The 20,739-nt window shown below is 32.5% G+C and overlaps 1 protein-coding gene across 2 annotated transcripts; it reads right to left on the bottom strand.

Annotated features, from left to right (window-relative positions):
• Positions 1–36: 36 nt before the first annotated feature.
• LOC143068680 (metallo-beta-lactamase domain-containing protein 1-like) lies at positions 37–12,633 on the bottom strand. Of its 2 annotated transcripts, none has more exons than XM_076242919.1 (6): positions 12,495–12,633; positions 5,892–5,970; positions 3,898–3,996; positions 2,175–2,338; positions 1,039–1,153; positions 37–615 (listed from the first exon to the last, which is right to left on the bottom strand). In XM_076242919.1, exons 2-6 carry the CDS (start codon positions 5,941–5,943, stop codon positions 350–352), a joined length of 696 nt encoding a protein of 231 aa, XP_076099034.1. In that variant the 5' UTR covers positions 5,944–5,970; positions 12,495–12,633; the 3' UTR covers positions 37–349. The 2 variants fall into 2 exon arrangements, with proteins under 2 accessions (XP_076099034.1, XP_076099036.1); XM_076242921.1 differs by having other exon boundaries at positions 12,438–12,498.
• Between the last annotated feature and the right edge of the window lie 8,106 nt (positions 12,634–20,739).

Here is a 20,739-nt window from a genome sequence, read left to right on the forward strand (position 1 = left end):
CCTGAATAAAACAGAAAAGAAAGTATGAACACAATATAGTAAATTATATATATGTGTCTTTCAGCTGAAAACAAATGCCAAAGCCATGCAAACCATATTTAGCCAGCCTGGTCCATCTAATAGTGTTATCAGCAAAGCGTAAATCCACTCACAAACCCTGAAGATTGTCAAACAACATTGTTCATTTAGGTGTAGGCATAATAAGTACATGTTCCATAATGAAAAGTACCATAACCTTTACATGAATGAATAATAATGCTACAGATCATGATTAATCGTGTCATTGATCATGATTAATCATGTCATTGATCATGATTATGCCATTGATCATCATTATCACATCTTGCTGTTAAACCACATCATCACACACAATGTATTCAGATGTCTCAGAAATGATACCAGTAGGCGTTATAGCAGTAAACTCTTCATAAAATACCACTTGCATCTGAGTCTTGTAACTTTCTGGGACCTTAAACATTGGTCCATGACCAGGTATGATATAGTCTGCAATTTGTAATATGCCGATACGATTTGCCTCTTGATCTTCTGGGTTTTCACTATTGTCTTGCCATATACTTGGCTCTCGTAGATCCTCAAAGCATTCAAATAAATCTCCTATAAATCAAAATAAAAGTTATTACATACACAATTTTTAAACAAGAATGCGTCCATAGTACATGGATGACCACTCTAACTTTCGTTTTCTATGTTACAGTGAACTATAAAATTGGAGTCAAAACTCTAATTTGAGATTTAAACTAGAAAGATTACTGTAAATTCAGAAACTAATGCAATGTTTTTATTATTGTGAAAAATGCAACAGGATTATCATTGCAATAATTAAAACATGCATTTGAAATTTTTTATATGAATCAAACAGGAGTTTTCTAAATATCGCAAAAAGAAAATCACATTTTAGTCTAAAATGCCCTTAAGAATGCCTGAATTTCAAGTACATCACAGGGAATATGTGTACTAAGTTTCAATTTGATTGGACATCAACTTTATCCAAAACTGCATTCCTTGAGTAAACCTTACCTGTTATAGCAACAGTGCCTTTTTCTGTTTCCCTAACGATAACTGAGACATCTTTTCCGGTGTGTCCAGGTGTTGGTACTACTTCTACAAAGTCATCTATCTCATAGGGAATACCCTGAAATTTAATATTAAATAAAAACAGGTATTACACAAGAACTGTAAATAGCTCCAACAATCAAAGCAAATTAAAAATCTGAAAAGGATTAATTAACTTTGAGATAAATAACACATGAACTGTGTACAAAAGTCATGTACCACCATCAATACAGAAATGTTTACACTCATCTATGAAAGGGAACTAACTTGATAATTTTGCTCATACTGGTTATCCAATAGTTAGCCGACTTTTGGACCATGAAAATGCAGTTATGGTCAGACAAACCTACCAGACATTTGAGCCATAAAATAATTTTATACACCAAATATAGTTGACCTTATGTACAATGAAAAACAAATCTTAACTTAATGCTGTACAGTGAGCTTTAACTGCTTAAATCCACATCATATGGACCATGTACGCTAGTTGTCTCATTGGCAATCATACCACATCTCCTTATATTATGTTTGTAAATTAAAGAGTTTAATGACAAATCCACCATATATCATGAATAATGTTCTGCAAAAATTAAGATAACTTGACTGCATACATTGTTCAATATTCAAGTATATCGAAACATTTACTGTATAGCATGTGAAACATTAATAGTAGTTAATGAGACAATTCTGGTATTCCCTAATCATGATAATATGATTCTGAAGAAATATAATATGCACCAACAGTCTAAATGAATGCCTCAATAGTTATTTTTAGTTCTTCGTTTTCTTTTGGTTGCTGTATCATAGAGGTATAATTCTAAATCTACTTTTAAATTAGTTATTTTTTAAATATAATAATTGTATACTAAGTCTTTACTGTTAGACTTATACTTCAGATCAAACTCTATTGTTACCTTGTCAAATTGATGTAACATATACTGTTAGACTTATACTTCAGATCAAACTCTATTGTTACCTTGTCAAATTGATGTAACATGTACTGTTAGACTTATACTTCAGATCAAACTCTATTGTTACCTTGTCAAATTGATGTAACATGTACTGTTAGACTTATACTTCAGATCAAACTCTATTGTTACCTTGTCAAATTGATGTAACATGTACTGTTCTCCAACACATACATCATAACACACTATGTGTACTGCATTAGTAAAAAGATTATTGTTACCAACATGGTCTACATGGCCATGACTACACACTACAAAACTAATCTGTTCTGGTTTCAGACCATGCTTTTCTAATCCTGAAAAAAACATCTCAGATTTAGGCAATTCTAAAATTCAAGTATCATATATGATCTTTTTATTACAGTATATAGTTCCATGTATTTGCTTCTTTACCTTTTAACATAAATATATTGCTACCAGAAAAAGTTCTAACAACTGATCTATGAACAAGAGGCTGTCACAACGACAGCAAACCGGAATTTATTAATATTTATTTGTGTCCTGGCAATATCACAAGAACCATTACTGATGAATGGTGAAAGTGAAAATCGTCAATATCAAATTTGACCTCCATTTTGTCATCAGTATCAACATATTAAAATTTGAAAAGCTTAGATTGAATGGTTCATGAGTAAATGCAACAACGTGAATGGAAACGCCATTTTACAATCTTTCAAGAACCATAACGCCTAAACAGTAAAAGTCAAAATCGTCATTATTGAACTTGACCTCTATTTTGTCATCAGTATTACACAGTAACAACATATAAAAATTTCAAAAGCTTTGGTTGAATGGTTTATGAGAAAATGCACGGACACGACTGGAAACACCTTTTTTCAATCTTTCAAGAACCATAACTCCTGAACGGTAAAAGTCAAAATCATCATTATTTAACTTGACCTCTATTTTGTCATCAGTAACAACATATTAAAATTTGGGAAGCTTTTGTAGAACAGTTCATGCGTAAATGCACGGACACGACTGGAAACTCCATTTTTCAATCTTTCAAGAACCATAACTCCTGAACGGTAAAAGTCAAAATCGCCATTATTGAACTTGACCTTCATTTAGTTGTTAGTAACAACATATTAAAATTTTAAAAGCTTTGGTTAAACGGTTCATGAGTTAATGCACGGACAACATTTAATTGCCGCCCGCCCGGCCGCCCGACCGCCCCGCCGTACATCCCCAAATCAATAACCGACATTTTTGTCACAAAAACCCGGTTAAAAATAGTTTGGACAATCCTTAAAAAATTCTTTGTTTAATGTTGCATACCTTATAGGGTTGTGTAGGTAGGTACTAAGATAGGTTTTCTTTTCAGGGGTCAACAACATAAGTTGCATGTGTTGGACAAGAAAATGATGTAACACTAAGAAATAAACTAGGCACTGGTAGGAATCAAAGGGTCATGGTGTAAAATGTTCCCATTAGGATGCCTCACACAGAACAAGAATGTGTCCATCATGTCCATATGATAAGGATGCCCAACAGGCACTATCATTTTCTATGTTCAGTGGATTGTGAAATTGTGGTCAAAACTGTAAAATGGCATTAAAATTAGAATAGAAAGATCATATCATTGGGAACATGTATTCTAAGTTTCAAGTTGATTGGACTTCAACTTTATCAAAAACTAACTTGACCAAAAACTTTAACCTGAAGTGGGACAGACAGACAAACAGACCAGAAAACATAATGCCAATAAATGGGGCATTAAAAATCTATAAATTTATAATATATTAAGACTGGTATGAAAAACTTATTTAGGTTTCTTCCATCTGATTCAGTTGTGGTAGACTTCAAAATCTGCTGAAATAGTTATTTATGAACAAATGATGAAATCAAATATTACCATCAAGTATTAACTGTTTGTCCCATGGATTTCCTGTATCTACCATTATATTCTGTGGACCTTTCAGCAAGGTTATTGTGCCTGCAGCTTTCATCAAACCTGCAAATACAGCATTAAACATGTTCATGATGTTAAATGCATTGTTTTTATTTTGTAAAACCAGAAATAAACTACATCATCAATTTATGTACATGAACAAAATGGTGAATACGTATGCATGATGTGATAATTGGTTGCAGTAAAAAGTATTGTTATTTGTTTTTCTTCAAGTTCTTTTCAGATAGAGTTTTATTTAAACATGAACATGTACATTTTATTAATACCAAACACAGTATGACAGTCACATAACAATTAAACGAGAAATATGTTAATCATGTTAATGGGACACAGATGATGCATATAACAATTATAAACTATAAAGGGACATAACTCAAGAACGGTAAAAGTGATGATTCCCAAATTCCTACTTGATCCAAGTTTTGTGGTTATAAGCATGATAAACATTGTGTATAATCATGATAATTTCAAAAATGTTCTGTTTTTGTTAAGGCAAACTTCAGTTGTAAAGCATGTAAAAGGGGCATTAGAAAAATAAAAGTGACACCAATTTATTAAAATTCATTATGGCAGATTTTACAATAAGAAGGAATTGTTGTTTTTTTGTATCCATCAAAAAAGCAATTGCTGAAACTGTGAAACAGACTGTGTAATGGAGTAATGCATTATGTTATTGAATAAAATGTGTCTTTCTGAGTAAATAAAAATAAAAATTACTCTGTGTTTGTGTTTTTTGTTAGAATTAGAGGGTTTTTAATTTCAAAATATTGGACATGGAATAGACATCATGACCTACTTTACTGACATCCAGCTTATTTGGAGTGGAATTTTGAAGTATTATTTATAAGTGGAGCCTAATAACATGGACTTATATTTTAATAAAAAGTCTTCTTTTGTGTTTTAATCATAACTTTAAGGCAGATTTTTATTGGTAAAGGCTGAAAAAGGTAATTTAATAATATTGTTGCTAACGTCACATCTTTTCCGTCCATTGTGGTATGTCACGATCGCAATTTTCTTGTTGGTTCTCAGACAGCCCATTGTAGTTATTTTTATCCCGGGTTTTATAAATAATTGAAATAGCAATCATATTAAATTTGGATGACGTAAGGGGGTCAAAGGACTTGAGGAATCAATATCATTGGCTGTTTTATTTTTTGCGAACGTTACTGCTCGAGGTTTCCGTCCAAATCAGGGTCACGTGTGCAACATATATTTAGATCTGTAACTCTCCTGTATAGGAGTTACGATATCGCCCTTTGCAGAAATAGATTCGGAGTCAGTTCCTTCACATGATGGGGAACCAAAGAAGGTAAGTTGTATGTAATATCGTTACAAGAGGACCTTAAATGTATTCCGTCCATCAAAAAGACGTTCGCAACAAAAGGTAATGTCATGATAGTAGATGTTGCTAATGTTACTATTACGAATTGGTTTCTTGTGTATTCATTTGATATAAAGTACACCTGCAAATGACATTCTGTATATTTAGAAATTCTAAACCAAACTGTACAATTTTATTACTCCAGGCATATATTAAACATCACTGTGTGCATACATTTTAACTTTTAAAGATGTTGTTGCTCATGTGACATGTCCAAATGTCGCTAACGTTACTATTTTTTTGGTTTCTTGTGTATTCATTTGATATAAAGTACACCTGCAAATGACATTCTGTATATTTAGAAATTCTAAACCAGACTGTACAATTTTATTACTCCAGGCATATATTAAACATCACTGTGTGCATACATTTTAACTTTTAAAGATGTTGTTGCTCATGTGACATGTCCAAATGTCGCTAACGTTACTCATTTTTGTCTCCGTCACGTTAGCAACATGAAAGTAGGAGACAGAACACAATACTGTAAAATCTGCCTTATGTAATTTGTGGTAATAAAAACATGATTTTTGAAACATTATAAATAAAGAATTACCTGGTCCATCAGAAACACAATATCCTTCCTTTAACACTATCACTTCATACATTTCGAAGTTGTCAGAGCTGGCCAGAACCTGAAAAATTTACATTATAAATAAGTTTAATTAACATAGTTATGGTCAATGACGGTAGCATAGCTAAATAGTGCGGTGACAGAAGTGTAAAAAGTCGTCTAGATCGCGAGTTTAATCTCCCCAAATAACACACGGCTAAAAATGGTCTTAACTTAAAGACAAATATGTCTTTAACCCCCCTTTTTCAAATTGAAAAAATGTGTATGTTTTCTCACATTTAATTGAAATAGTTTTTCCTGAAGCCATTTTTATATGTCAAAATATTCTATTTAGTATTTTATTTTCTTCTAATCTATAAAATTTGCGAAGTTTGGACTGTTTAAAATTGAGGTAATTTTAATTGCAAATTCAGACACAAACTTTGGTTTCTTCTTCATAGCAGTAATAAAAATTATCCCATGATATTTTAAGCATATAGTATTTCATAAAACTAATAAGTGATAAAATTTTCGGAACCAAAATATGAAATAAAACCTTAAGAAATCAATGGAAAAAGAATGGACTAAAAACTTCAATTTCAACACGGAACTTAATCACTTGCCTTCCGTCACATTTTGTGTATTAGTCAATAATTTGCTCTCAACTGATAGATGGAATTACTACCTTTTTCGCTATTATATACACATATTTTCAATTAAAGTGTACATATATGCCACATAATTTGTTTGTATATGTTTATATTCTATGTTTTTTGTTACAAAACATCAAATATACTTTGTCAGAAAAGTCTTATTGAAAATCAAAATAATTGACGGATAGTTTCAGTAAATATTCCGTGATATGTGAAGTCCGTTGCAACTTGCTCCAATAAGTCCAAAAGAAAAGAATAAAGTCGTTCAATTTTATGCAGTGCTTAATATGCAAAAAAAAGAAACTCGACTGGAATTTTGAGTCAATTTCACCATATAGGGAAGTCGATTTTTGTATCTGCATCGAATAAAAGATTGGATGAGGTGAACATGTTTCATGAAAAGGCACTTGTTTCTGTCAATATGGGTTTACTATCCATACCCGTACGAAAAATCACCCGTACGGGTATGGATAGAAAACCCCATATTGACAGAAACAAGTGCCTATGATTTCATGCGATAGCTGTTAATTCGAAGAACTCCGTGCAGGCAGTTTACCATCGTTCATGCTACAAAAGTTACACAAGTTAACATATTTGTGCCCCCTTTTAGAGCGAGGAAGCTTCTTATTTGATATTTAATGACGACATACAATTATCGGACTGTTGTCCCCCAGTTTCGAGTATTTGTATGCGTTCTAGAATGCAGTCGTTCAACTGGAGCGCTTGTACATTTTGTTGCAACAAAACATTTTAGAAATATCAAAAAAACTACGCAAGTTTGAATCAGATGAGCGTATGAAGAATGTTTTATCCGTGTCAGACAAAGTTAAAATTGAAATAGTTTTTCCGTCCATCTTTTAAACTTCAAGCACTCTGTCATTTTGGTTGCATTACAAATCATTTGCTAAAAACGAGAAAAGACCCAAAAAAATCCAAACCCGTGGAAGCAGATATCTCAGATCACGATACTGCTTTTACTAATTTTATTTTGGCTATTGACAACGATTTAATGGTCATTCCTCGTGACACCGTTTCTTGATAAATACAGATCTACTCTAATTTAAAATATTCTACTTTTAACATGCGGTCTAAACTTATTGATTTCTATAGAAATTCAGTTGTCAAACAACAAGTTCAAGGCAAATATAACATAATATATAGTAGCAAAATAACTATTTGAGATGCAATATCAGCTGCTAGGCAATTGAAAACTGACCTCAAAATCTAAATGTCAACGGTAATAGACACACATAACGGACAGATATTTCATTCCGCTGCAAGTATACTTAGAAAAGACATCGAAACTCTAAAGAAAAATACCCAACTTCGGATGAATTGTCTCTTCCTTTTTCAATTCAGTCAATGCCTTCGTATTTATTGCAATTCATTTTATAGTTACTCGATGAAACTGCATACAGCCAAGACTATTCTCAGGAAATGGCACCAGAGAAATTGCGTAAATGCTAAGAAATTGTTAAGTCAATCGTGTGTGTGGCCAATTTTGTTTTACTCTTTTTTATTTACGATTGGCTTTACAAATGTACCATGAGTTTAGTTCAAAACACCTTGTTAAAACATTGAATGCCAATGGACGTTATGCTTCTTAAAGTTAAGTGCGACGCTATCTAATGTATTGCAAACCATGAAATTGAGCGAATTCAAGATAGTGTGTTCATCTCGTATAATGTTTCCTCAGCATCTTTACAGACACGCATATGGATGTCATCACACCTTCCTAAACCCCTTTTTAGATCTCTGTTAAATCTTGGATGAATTGATAGGGATGGTTTGAAGCTGGTATTTTTTTTTAGGAACAAATGTCTTCGGACTTCCTACAATACCTTGTCTATACTTGTAAAGAAAAACTCAAAATAACGTGTTTGCTGTGAGCAGAACCTTTCATGTGCAGACATGTGGACATGAGTGAAATGAGTAGAAATATTAAAACATGTCTTGTGACGGTTGATGAAAATGAAGATGATGAAGATAACGGTTGATTTGGTATAAAGCTTGTTGCACTGGTATACCCAGGTTAGGGGAGTGTTGGTGCGCCCTTAAAAAAGTTTAACCCGGCCACATTCTGTATGTGTCAGTTTCAAGTCACGAGATGGTAATGCAGTGTTTGTCGTTTGTTTCTATTTGTTTCTTATTCATTTTGTACATTAATCGGGCCGTTAGATTTTTCGTTTGTTTTACATTATTTGTTTCGGGAATTGAAGACTATGCAGTATGAATTTATTATTTAATTTTTTACTCATTGTTGAAGCCCGTATGGGATCTATAATTGTAAGTTAATTTATGTCTCATTTGCAATCATATCACATCTTCTTTTTTTTATATGGAATACTTTTGAAGTTTGTGGTACGTTGCAAGAAAAAAGGGGGGATATATAGGTACAAAACCTATAATGTAATAGATTTTAACCAGAGTAAAATACATAACAACAGATAATACTATGGAAGCAGTAATAATTGTGAAAAAAACCAAAAGCAACGAGTAGTCTTTAAAAAAAAATAAAGTATCCGCAAATTCAATTTGAGGTCATATTTGACTGTAGTGTTCTATTGCTTTGGTTTCATACCTCACCCAATATGATGGTTTAAAAAATAATTTTAAAGTATTGTCCTGCATGACACTTGATGTTTACCTGAATTTGAAATTTGTCATAAGGTTAAGGTGCTCTAAACATTTTATAGGTTGAAAATTTGATTTTTGAAGTTTTGTTTATAAAACTTCGTTTTATGAATTTTTTTGATAAAAAAATCTCAATGATTAAGGTTTATGTATAATAACAAACATTACTAAAGCCAAAACAGTATCATTTGTATTTAGATAGAGTTTAGAAATATAAAAAAAATGTCAAAATTGAAACCCTCCCAAATTTTCACAGATTTTTACATATGACCTTTGACCTCAATTTTAAAAAAATGTGACCATATCAAGTCTTGACGACAGGCATATTATTATAGTACACGATTTCCTCTTTCCAATGATATATTACATAGGTGTGTGTTCGGTGGGGAGATTAAATTAAAAAAAATCTGCCTTCAGTCACCGCACTAAAAGGCGTTAATCTATTGAAGCATAATATGACCAATTAGGCGATTAACAAAATGTCTAAAAGGGATAGCTGAAGTGAGTGTACTAAATATCTAAATCGAGTGTGGACACACAAGTATATTTTTTAACATTATATTATATATACACTGTACGTGTAGTAATGTCTGTACATAAGAATGTGCTGTTTTTTTTCTATATAGTAACCAGCTGTATATACATGTATATCTATAATCTGAAATCTTCAGTTAGTAAAGTATAACTTGGGCTGTATAAAATCATTGTTACAGTGAGGACCGTGCAAGGACTGTATAGCCAGTCAAGGTCGTTAAAAACTTCCATTTGTTTCAAACTTTGACATAAAAAAAATCCATGTTTGCCTTACTACAGCTGTAGTAACCTTTTCTGTCACTATCATGATTATCTGACTATAGCAGAATACATTGTAACAAGATAAAAAAAATAATTTTGGAAACGATAACTATCTGTTCTCAGATTCATCTTGAGTTTTTGCTAGTTCTTAGAAAATAATGGTACACAAGATTTTGATAATATCCAAATACTACAATGTATAATGCTCTAGACTTAAACTTTGATCGGATAAACCCTCTCACTCTGAGATTTTGGAATTTGTCTGTCATTGTCTGTCCTGCCATGTCTGTCAGACTCTTCATCAGAAAGTGACTTAGTAAATGGAAAAAAAATAAAGATTGAATTCTTATGGTGACAAAATTTTCCACAAAATATTATATTATAATTTAATAAAAAAATGTTTTATAAAGTTTATCATTTTTATTGTCAATTAATTTTACCTGCATCTTAGCAATGCTGAGGCAAATCACTAAACATGGATCAGATGTGGTCATGGTTTCCATAGACCTTTTTCACCATTAAAGCAGCCATATTGAATAGGGGTAGATTTCATAATGGAGGAAAATGATATGAAAAATATGAGAAAATATTGAAACAGAACAGTTGCTTTCAAACATGCATAGGACCTCTCATATTTTACACCTCCACATATTCAAAAAAAAAATGCCCCTAATCTAGGACTATTATACTGTGTCCCAGCCCCAATGTCAATATTACATGGCTGCAAAAAAGGTGGTGGCATATTCAACAGGTTAGGAACAAACCCCGGTACCCCCTGTTGTGTGTATAGAGAAATCACACTTCTATAGAGGGATAAATTAACTCTTAAAGAGGGAAATATTTATCGATACTGGATTTAAAGCAGAATATGATACTGGATTTAAAGCGGAATACAGCAACTTGTGCATTTTCTACTTCTTACATGTATGACAGTATCTTTCATCATTTGATGCATCAACTGATGTACTTAATCTCTAGTTTACTTCTGATCTGACTACATGTACAATCAATTGTTCATTATAATTGAAAGCTGTGATTAGGTAAATTCCACTCAGTTATGCCTCAATGAACACATTTCTACTGTTAGACATAAAATTAACACTAAGAGGTCAACTCGTATTAGATAAAATACAAAGGTAACAAAGAAACAGGCTGGTAACAACCGTTGCCGGATAGTTTTTCTGCACGAGTAGTCAGGTCAAGGTCCAAGGCGATAGCCTGTTTCTTTTGTTACTGTTGTTTTTTATCTGACTTGTACGACGTTTCCAGAAAGTAATAATACATTTTGCAAGACTAAACATTTCAGCTAATTAATTTTAAAATAAACAGGCTGTGATCTTTATTTTTGAAGGATGCGCCATTCCCTCCGGCAGCAAGAGGGTTAATATTTGTAGACCTTTGAGATATTATACAATTATTGACTTTTGATGAGGTTGATACAATGATTTATCAACCCCAGAGATGTGATATTCACCAAGGCCAACGGCCGAGGTGAATATCACATCTGGGGTTGATAAATCATTGTATCAACTGATATCAAAAGTCAACAATTGCTTTATTATATGACTCTTTAGTTCTCAGTGTCATTTTCATATTTTTTGGCAAATTCTCGAAATCTTCAGGTAGATTTTTCTCTCTTAAATAAGATTTAAATGTCCTCACGCTAGAATCTGTTGATCGGCGAGTATTTTTAGAATCTTTTTCTATCAAAATCTTCTTAATTTCCTCATTATTTAACGATGGAAAGCGTTTTTCAGTAGCTACTTCTGCTGCTCCAGCCATACTTTGTTGCCGGAAACATGTAACTGTCGTCTGTTAGATCGAAACGATTTTATGTCGAGAGCGCTGATTGGTTGATATTTATTTGGTCGTCCAATTAAAAACCATTTTATTTATACATCCCTTAAATAGCTAACAAGAATTCCCCGTTTCTATATTTAGGTACACGGACGCTGTTCCAAATCTTATATTAACCTCTCGTGATTTTTGATGCGGTGAATATAATGTTTTATCAAAGAGGATTTCCTATGCTTTTAGCCAATGAGAAAACAGAAAATTTATAGTCATATAATAATAAACTAAAATACATGTATATTATATGAAAAATCAAACAAAATAAGTGAAAAAAATATTGCTGACCCAACAGATTTCGCACTCACCGATAAATATATCAATATATCCAACTAGTCAACAACAAGTGTTAATAAGTAAATAACATGAGTTACCTGTCTACTTGTGTGGTTCATATTTTCTTTTTAATATTTTGATATATATCTATGTATTTATTTTTCTTTCCACACGTGCACGAAGTGTAGAGTGGACACACACACAAAAATAAAATAAATGAATAGCAAAATAATAAAAAGAAAATATGAAACGAAATTCGGTATAGTTCGAACGGCCCTCAGCAGACGTCATGATAATTTATCTAGACAAGATAAAGAAAATATAATGTAAGTTTGCCTACCTGACATGTCGGCACGCAAGTACAAATAGTATGTGCTTTATACTGAATAATACTGACCTTATTAAATGATGTTGCAACAGAAGCTTCACTTTCATATAAAGATTTACCCAACTCTTATCGAGAAAATTCTCGTTTCGGTTTTATCTAAATAAATGATCGAATTCAAATTGCAGCATTGAATTATTACTTATGTACGTCATAAAATCAAACGCAAATAAGACTGTATTTCAAACTCCCGAAGAATCCAGTCGTTTCGAGAAAATTTTGATTGCCTTCGGTTCAGTTCAAAGTCAAAGTTCACAACTTTATTTATAGACGGAAATAACCTATATTTAGCATTTTGTCTTTACTATAGGAAACATTCACTTTACCAGCCTGAGGTTGGGGGTTGGGTAGTGGTACATGAAAAATTATATTCCACAGTCTGCAAAGGGTGTTTTGCTTATTTTAAAAGATTTCATGATATTTCATAATGAAGGGATGGATAAAGTGAAGACAATTTTATATCAATTTATGATTCATTTAATTGTCCGTTTATAAATTTTGAAATTATTTAGAAACTTAAGGTTTCAACTCCCTCAGGCAAAGTTGGCTTTAGATGAATTTAACTATTATTTTAGGTATTTTTGATATAGCTCTTCAACGGTTTCGCCGGTACTTAAGAGATAACTGTATTGTATTTGAAGCTTTAAGGACGTCCATCGGTAGTTTTACTGTCGCAAATTTAGTTTACCTGGCGACGCGGAGCGGAGACACTCAGGTAAACGGGTATTTGCGACAGTAAAACTACCGATTGACGTCCGTAAAGCTTCAAATACAATACAGTTATCTCTATTCTAATGCAAAACAAGTTTATAATTAAATTTCAATCATTATTTCAGTGTAAAATGTTCATTAAAGAAAATTCCGCGAAAAGATGTTATGTTCGTTGGTTCCTACACTAGGTGACGTCATAGGTATGCTTCCGGCGTCAAACATAAACACCGGCCGTTTTCTGGCTTCTGTGCCGCTTCAGAATGTAATAAAATTTGATAAAAAGAAGATGTTTAGGCGCAACAAGTGAGTTTTTTGTTTGTTATTGTAGAAATAACATGTTAATACATTCCGAAATTCAAAATGTCGGCTTCCTTACAGACAAGGAGATAGAGAATTTTACGCTTGCTGTTATCCAATCAGAACAATTGTTACAAAATAATTGCATTAGAATGTTTGCCTTCAACGTTAACTAGTCCAAATAATTATGACGTCTTGAAAGGCTATTATATTTTTTTTCTTTGACGCCTTAGGGGAGACTGGGGTTGAATGTGACACGGGTTGAATGAGACAGGGACTGCAAATCTTCCTTTAGAGAAGAAATTATGGCATATTTAGACAGTTTTCGTGAAGTCTTTTTCAAATTGCATCGAGATAGAAATGGTTATGCCATAGAAGCGTTTTTGAAGATTTTATGAAGTAAAAACTGAAAATCTAAGCCGTAAGTATTTTTTACGATGTACGAAATATTTTTTATGCTATTGATATTAATGATACCTTGTAAATAGTCAAGATATATAAATGAAGATAAAAATCCGGGGCTCAATGTGTGATATCATATAAAATCCAAGTACAATAAGTTTCTCCACGCCTGATCGCCACGTGACCAACACTTCATAGGGGCAGGTTGATACAGCACAAACGGGACAGGTTGTGACAACCTCAGACAAGTATATTGTGAGTCTTTTCGCCCATTAATTCCAATAAGAATTATTTTCAATCCAAATAAGGAATATACACAAACAACATCTGAAATAAAACACTTTTGTTTCCGTTGTTTTTGTTTCAAAGTAGGAGAAAACTAGATTGTTCAGTCAAAAAGACGTACAATTGGGCAGTGAGGAAAAGTTATGAAATAATGCAACATAAATACAATGCAACACAAAATGATATTTTCATTTGAGCAGCATCTGCTATATAAAACCTTATCCACAAATGGCAATGCAAACCACACTCAATCACATACCAACGCATCAGTATATCATTTAACTGCATTATGTATAAATGGCATTATATATATTACTTAAAAGTCAGCATTTATATGTCTTATAAAACAAAGCTTTTTCATTCATCTTAAACAAAATAATTTTTAAAGGGCCCTTTCAGTCCAACATTACACAGAAGTATGGTTGTATTTTAGCAGCATCTGCTTGTTTTTATACTTTTACAATTATGTAATGGAGTTTTATATGACAGCACAAACGGTTCCTTTTCTTTTGTTTTATATTCTTTCATATATCTTGATTATTTTACAACGTATTATTAATATTAATAGTATTTTTTTCGAGCATCGTAAAAGATAGCCACTGCTTAGACATTCACTATATGGCATTACCATGTCTGAAATGTCTCGCCTGCTTTTATTATAATTGAATTTCATTCATATTTAGATAAAAGGAAGATGTGGTGTGAGTGCTTCATTCATACACCGAATACAGTAGACTATTGCATATATTTCTATGGACATCTGTGATACGGACATGATAACTGATCCATGAAATTAGGTTGTCGGTTAACACTGTCTGAATGGCATGTACACCTTGCAAGAATCCAATATACATAATACCAAACATAAAAGTTATCATACTAGTAACTAAATATAAGTGCGGTATTTCATATGACAAAACAGTTCCTTGACCATAAAAATGAGGTCAAGGACAAAGAATACATGACTGACGCAAAAGCTCTTAACATAGCATATTTCACGCGCAATACAAGGTATGACCCATCTAGTAGGTCTTCCACCTTCTGAAATTATGACAAAGCATGTACATCTGAACATGTGAACAGGACTACCAGTACTGTATGTATGTCACAACTTACCCCAACCCCTGTCTCAACGTACCCCGCACACGGGGTAGGTAGTGACATTCGACAACCCCCATTAAATCGTCAGATGTGACTTAAGAAATAACTTTAGTGGATTCAAATCCTTTTAAAAATGTACACGAGATGTTTGTCTAGTTTGCTAGGTCTAGTGAGAAAGCTGCGTATAATTGATTTGTATGTATAGACAAGAACATAAAAAGTGTCTCATTCAACCCCGATCTCCCCTACTTCCAAATAATTATGACGTCTTGAAAGGCTATTATATTTTTTTTCTTTGACGCCTTACGTCGATAATTATGACGCCTTTCAAGACGTCATAATTATTTGGACTAGCGAAGTAAGGCGTCAAAGAAAAAAAATATAATAGCCTTTCAAGACGTCATAATTATTTGGACTAGCGAAGTAAGGCGCCAAAGAAAAAAAATATAATAGCCTTTCAAGAAGTCATAATTATTTGGACTAGCCTTCAACAAGATCGAGCGTTCCTGATGAAGGTAAATCCAGAAAAGCGCTTCGGACGCAAGACATTTTTATACGTGTTGTTTTCAATTTTTAAATATATATACAATGTCAAATTATACAAAAAAAAATATGGAGATATATATGAATGGATCATGCATGCAGTCTAGTCACTGAGAGACATATATAATACATTATGTCTCTGGTCTAGTATACGAAAAGCCCTGTCACTTTTCACAGTCGAAAGTCTCATACTAGGCAAACATTTACACACAGAAATTTCATTTTTTCAACACACCCGACGAAACCCAACCATTAAAGGTTAGATCTCGAGTGGGGCGCACATATTCGCTGGGGACACAATTTCGCCGTTTTATGATTTTGAGGTGTAAAAACTTCGAAGAATGGCTCGGAAATGGAAGAAATGTGCCGGTAAATTATATTTTTATAACAAATATGATTATTTTTAAACTATAAGACAAAATTTCGGCACTTACCTCAAAGGACTGAAAAAACGGACAACGATTTTCGGGAAATTCCCTGAAGGAAACACACGATTTCAAGAAGAATTTCTTAGTAATTCTAAATGTAAAGACACATTATTTATCCTTTTCTTACTCAGAATTTGCAATATATTTCGTGACCAGAATTCCACGAGCAACATTTAATTGCACACCATTTTTGTTTGTTTGTTATGTTTTTGTTATTTTGGAAAGGGAACCAAATGGGGGGGGGGGGGGGGGGGGGGGGGGGGGGGTAGGGTCTTCAACAGCAATTGGTAAACAGGTGCATAAGAAAAAGCGAATAATCAAATGATCGTTTATTTATTACAAGGCATTATATTGAGGGTCTATTGAGTTACGATTACAGTCTCGATCTCTGTTTTTTTCTTCAATTTTGTTGTTCTTGTATGTATGGCTGCGTCTGTTTCTGACAGACTTTTGGTGATATTAATATTGAATTGGATTGTCTCATTTTTTACTAAATTAATTTTTCCTGTAATTTTGAAACATAAAATATTCTATAACTAGATGCTATTCTTCTCTTCTTTTCGTAAGTTATATTTTATCATTGTGTATCATGGCAGGTATTAAAATTTAAAGTTGGTTATCGCTCTTTTTAAGTTGAACGAATTCATGTTTCTCTGTTACGACCGAATCAGTGGCGGATCTAGAAAAGAGGGGGGCCTACTGACTGCCTAAGGGGGCCCGATTCCGTCACGCTTCAGTGATTCCCTATATAACCAACCAAAATTTTTCTGAAAAAAAGGGGGGGGGGCGGGCCACCTGGCCCCCTAAATCCGCCTCCGCGAATTATGTCATGATGTCTGCTGAACACCCAATGGTTATGTTTTTTAGGGGTCTGTATAGGTGGCCTTTTGCAAAGGCAAGTTTCTGTCCATATCCGTCATATCCTCATTTTCCAGTGGCAGTCTAATTATCCCGACCGACATCAGTTACAGTTCCTATAACTATAGAATTAATTGTTAATTTGTTCATGTCCTGAACATGAATGAAATGTTTGCCACTTAACGTTACAATATTTAATTGCACCACCACTATTTTTTGTTTGTTTTGTTATTGTTTTTGTTTGTTTCTTTTTTGAAGGGGAAAAGGAGGAGGGGCCAATAGCAATTAAGGAAACTGGCTTGTCATGTTTTGGATTTTTTGTCAGATTTTCGGAATCCTCTGGTTTCATCCATTTGAATGCCTTGAAAAAATTTGCCCGGTGACCCCCATTTTTCTTTTTGAAATTCTTTAACATGTATAATGATAAGCCATCTGTAAAAGTCTTATAAAATTTTAATTACTTTTTAACAGTTTTTGAGAACTTTAACTTGTCAATGATCAAGTTATGAAAAGTCAAGAGAGAATATTTTCCCGCCAAAATTTCAATGACTCATATCTCGAAAACAAGCATGGTGACCTATATATTTTTTTTGATCTTTGGATTCCTGTATTAATTCCTTATCAATATAAACTAGTGTTTTGAAAAGTTAATTACTTTGAAACTGAGAAGCGAACTCCCTTAATTGGTTAACAGATGCATAAGAAAAATCGAATCAAATGATCGTTTATCAGAAGGTATATATAATGTTCCAACATTTTATAGTTACATATACGATCACAGTTTCTTTGGTTTATTTTTTATATTTTTTTTGCTCTGTTTCTATCCGAGCCTTATGGTGATATTTACGTTAAATTGTAATGTCTTATTTTTTTTAACAATTAATTCAATAATTTTATCCAATTCAAATACTCTTTAGTGAACCTGTAATTTGGAAAAAAATAAATATTCTTTTAATAGATACAAGTATTTTGTACTCTTTTCATATATTTTATTGTGTATCATGTCACGTATTAAAATTGGGTTATCTCTCTTATTTATAAGTTAACATGATGACAAGAGTTATATTAGTATTGTTTTCTGTTTCGACTGATTGATGTCATGATGTCTGCTCAACAATAACACATATCATATCTTATCTTAAGATGATAAATGTCATTAAAAAGTGCGTAATTTTTGTCGAAAATAATGTCTAATATTGTAATATACTCCTTGTTACCTCAATTAATAGGAAAATATAAAATCTTCTGTACCATGTTTTTGTTATTGAATGAGTTGTTGTACTGGGTGCTTTGTATGTTAGTTCACCAGGTTCACAGAAATGTTGACTCCAAGGTCTCAATAGCGTTCATATTACTCCTAACAGTTATTTCCGTTTCCAAGATCGGTATATTGACTGTGCATTTTGATTTTTCGGAATACCATTATGATCAGAGATACTAAGGGGCATTTAAAACTCCTAAGTCTAAGTAAATCTGACGAAAGGCACCACGAACCCCGCCAACCGGGGTTGCACTTGTGTGCTCATGTAGTTCCTGCTCCATATATGGCATTCGTCGTATTCATCGTACAAACATTCATCCGGTGATACACGTACGTCGCATTTGTTGAAGCCACAGTAGAGGAAAAGAGGACTGGATTGTAGTTACGACAATTGAAATATACCCGTGGTCATCTGTGACACATATATTCCATAACGGTCAATCAACTAATGATGGCGTCTGTAAAACTTTAGAATGATAGATGACTTAATTCAACTTCACAAATAAGAAGCTAAGATTCTATACTTCGTTAAAACATCAACCTTTTATTAAAGACGTAACTATATAGGAAACTCATGCTGTGGAATATCGTATTGGATCAATTTGGTATCGAAATGAGTTCCCAGCTGTCTCATTCCAATACATATAAAAACTATGCCAGTGTAAGAATGTCTACACTGAATCACTGCAAAACGAAAGTATACATTATGATAATTTTATTTTATCAAAAATTGGTATTTTACTTCGAGTAATGCTGATCTATGCATGTGTCACGTGTTGTATGATCTAAAACTAAATTCATATTGTTGGTACCTTTTCTATTTAATAACTATGTCATATTACTGAGGAAAAGCTTTCTATAGTCAAATGTTTGCCACTGGTCTCACTATATCTCAGTATACCAAACTGTTTTGGTGTACTGTTTTTATGTTCTTCTGCTGTTAAGGTGTTCAAAGTACGAACATCAATAAACAAAAATAGTTACCAATATATGGACAATCGATAGGGATAAAAGGCTGATAATCCAGAACTAAAAAGATGACGAGTCTTGGTAACATTTGAATAGTTTTAAAATATTTATATACAGTCTTTAGATGTTGTTAAATGAAATTAGATACCCTGCATTGATAAGCTTTTCAGGTACAAAAATGTATGGTACATATGGTCAAATTTCTGAAACACCCCCGTTTAATTTTGGTAAACTATAATTCTGCATCGATAATAATATCTTAATGTTAATTAGATACATCCAATCGGGTTAAGTTATGAATGTATCTGAATAATACTTGTCTTATGTAGAAGTGATACATCACATCATATACTAGTATAATTTATGTTAAAATGAATTGATCTGTTTTAATCTTGATTCTTGTTTTTTTTTTTTAACCTGTAATGAGACGAATTAAATAAAGAAAAAATAATATGTACATGTGTTCAGCAGTCATTGGACAAAAGTGAGTTCCCAGTCTAAAAAAGTCCTATCATTTCAAATAAAATCGATATTTTTCAAAAAATCATTACGAAGTAACTGTATGAGCGATTTTCATAATATAGATACCAAAAGATGTAGAATGTCTGAAGTTTTATTGTTTATTTGGTTATAATATTATTCATGCTCATTTTAATTTTCTGACGAGATGAACACAAAGAAAAATGTTTCTTGAAAAGTTTGCTATTTTTCTAACCAAATTAAAATCGTAAGAATTTGCATTTGTGTTTAACTCATCAGATGATGAAAACGAAACTCCAGAAAATTATGACTAAATAAACAATAAAACTTCAGACATTTTTACATTTTTTGGTATCTATTTTAGAAATTGCTCATACAGTAACTTGGTAATATTTTTTTGAAAAATATCGATTTTAGTTGAAATGATAGGACTTTTTTTGAGTGAGAACTCACTTTTGTCCCATGACTGTAGATACGACAACTTGACAGTGAACCGGGCGTACATACGGTTAATATTTAGCAAGTATATAATACGCTCAGAGATAATACGTGTAATTACTTGAATCAATGATTTCATGCAAAATTTATTGAATAAATACAATTTAATGATACTTATATGAAACACATATTAAAAGGGAATAAGAAAAAATCCACACTATGTAAATTATTTCATCTCATTAATCATTTTATAACCTTATGCAATTGAATGTACGATCTCGCGATTAATTTAGTTTATTAATTATTACCTCTTGGGCGCCTCAGTCTACAACACAACAGTAATACACTTACTGGATATATAAAATGTACAGGTAAAAGGTCATACTTATATCCGGTTTCGTCTATATTTATTTATTTATGCGTCACAGGAAATTTAACGGAATTCCCACATTTATATAGGACATACATTTCACAACATGTCAGC

The sequence above is a fragment of the Mytilus galloprovincialis genome, chromosome 3 (assembly GCF_965363235.1).
Source record: "Mytilus galloprovincialis chromosome 3, xbMytGall1.hap1.1, whole genome shotgun sequence".
Lineage (NCBI taxonomy): Eukaryota > Metazoa > Mollusca > Bivalvia > Mytilida > Mytilidae > Mytilus > Mytilus galloprovincialis.

What these genes read in the sequence shown, in the direction of transcription:
- LOC143068680 (XM_076242919.1), bottom strand. Translation starts at nt 5,943, where the DNA reads ATGTATGAAGTGATAGTGTTAAAGGAAGGATATTGTGTTTCTGATGGA. An exon ending in TTGTGTTTCTGATGGACCAG is followed by an intron (nt 3,997 to 5,891) that starts GTAATTCTTTAT and finishes CTGTATTTGCAG; the next exon opens with GTTTGATGAAAGCTGCAGGC. An exon ending in AGGCACTGTTGCTATAACAG is followed by an intron (nt 616 to 1,038) that starts GTAAGGTTTACT and finishes TTTGATTTATAG; the next exon opens with GAGATTTATTTGAATGCTTT.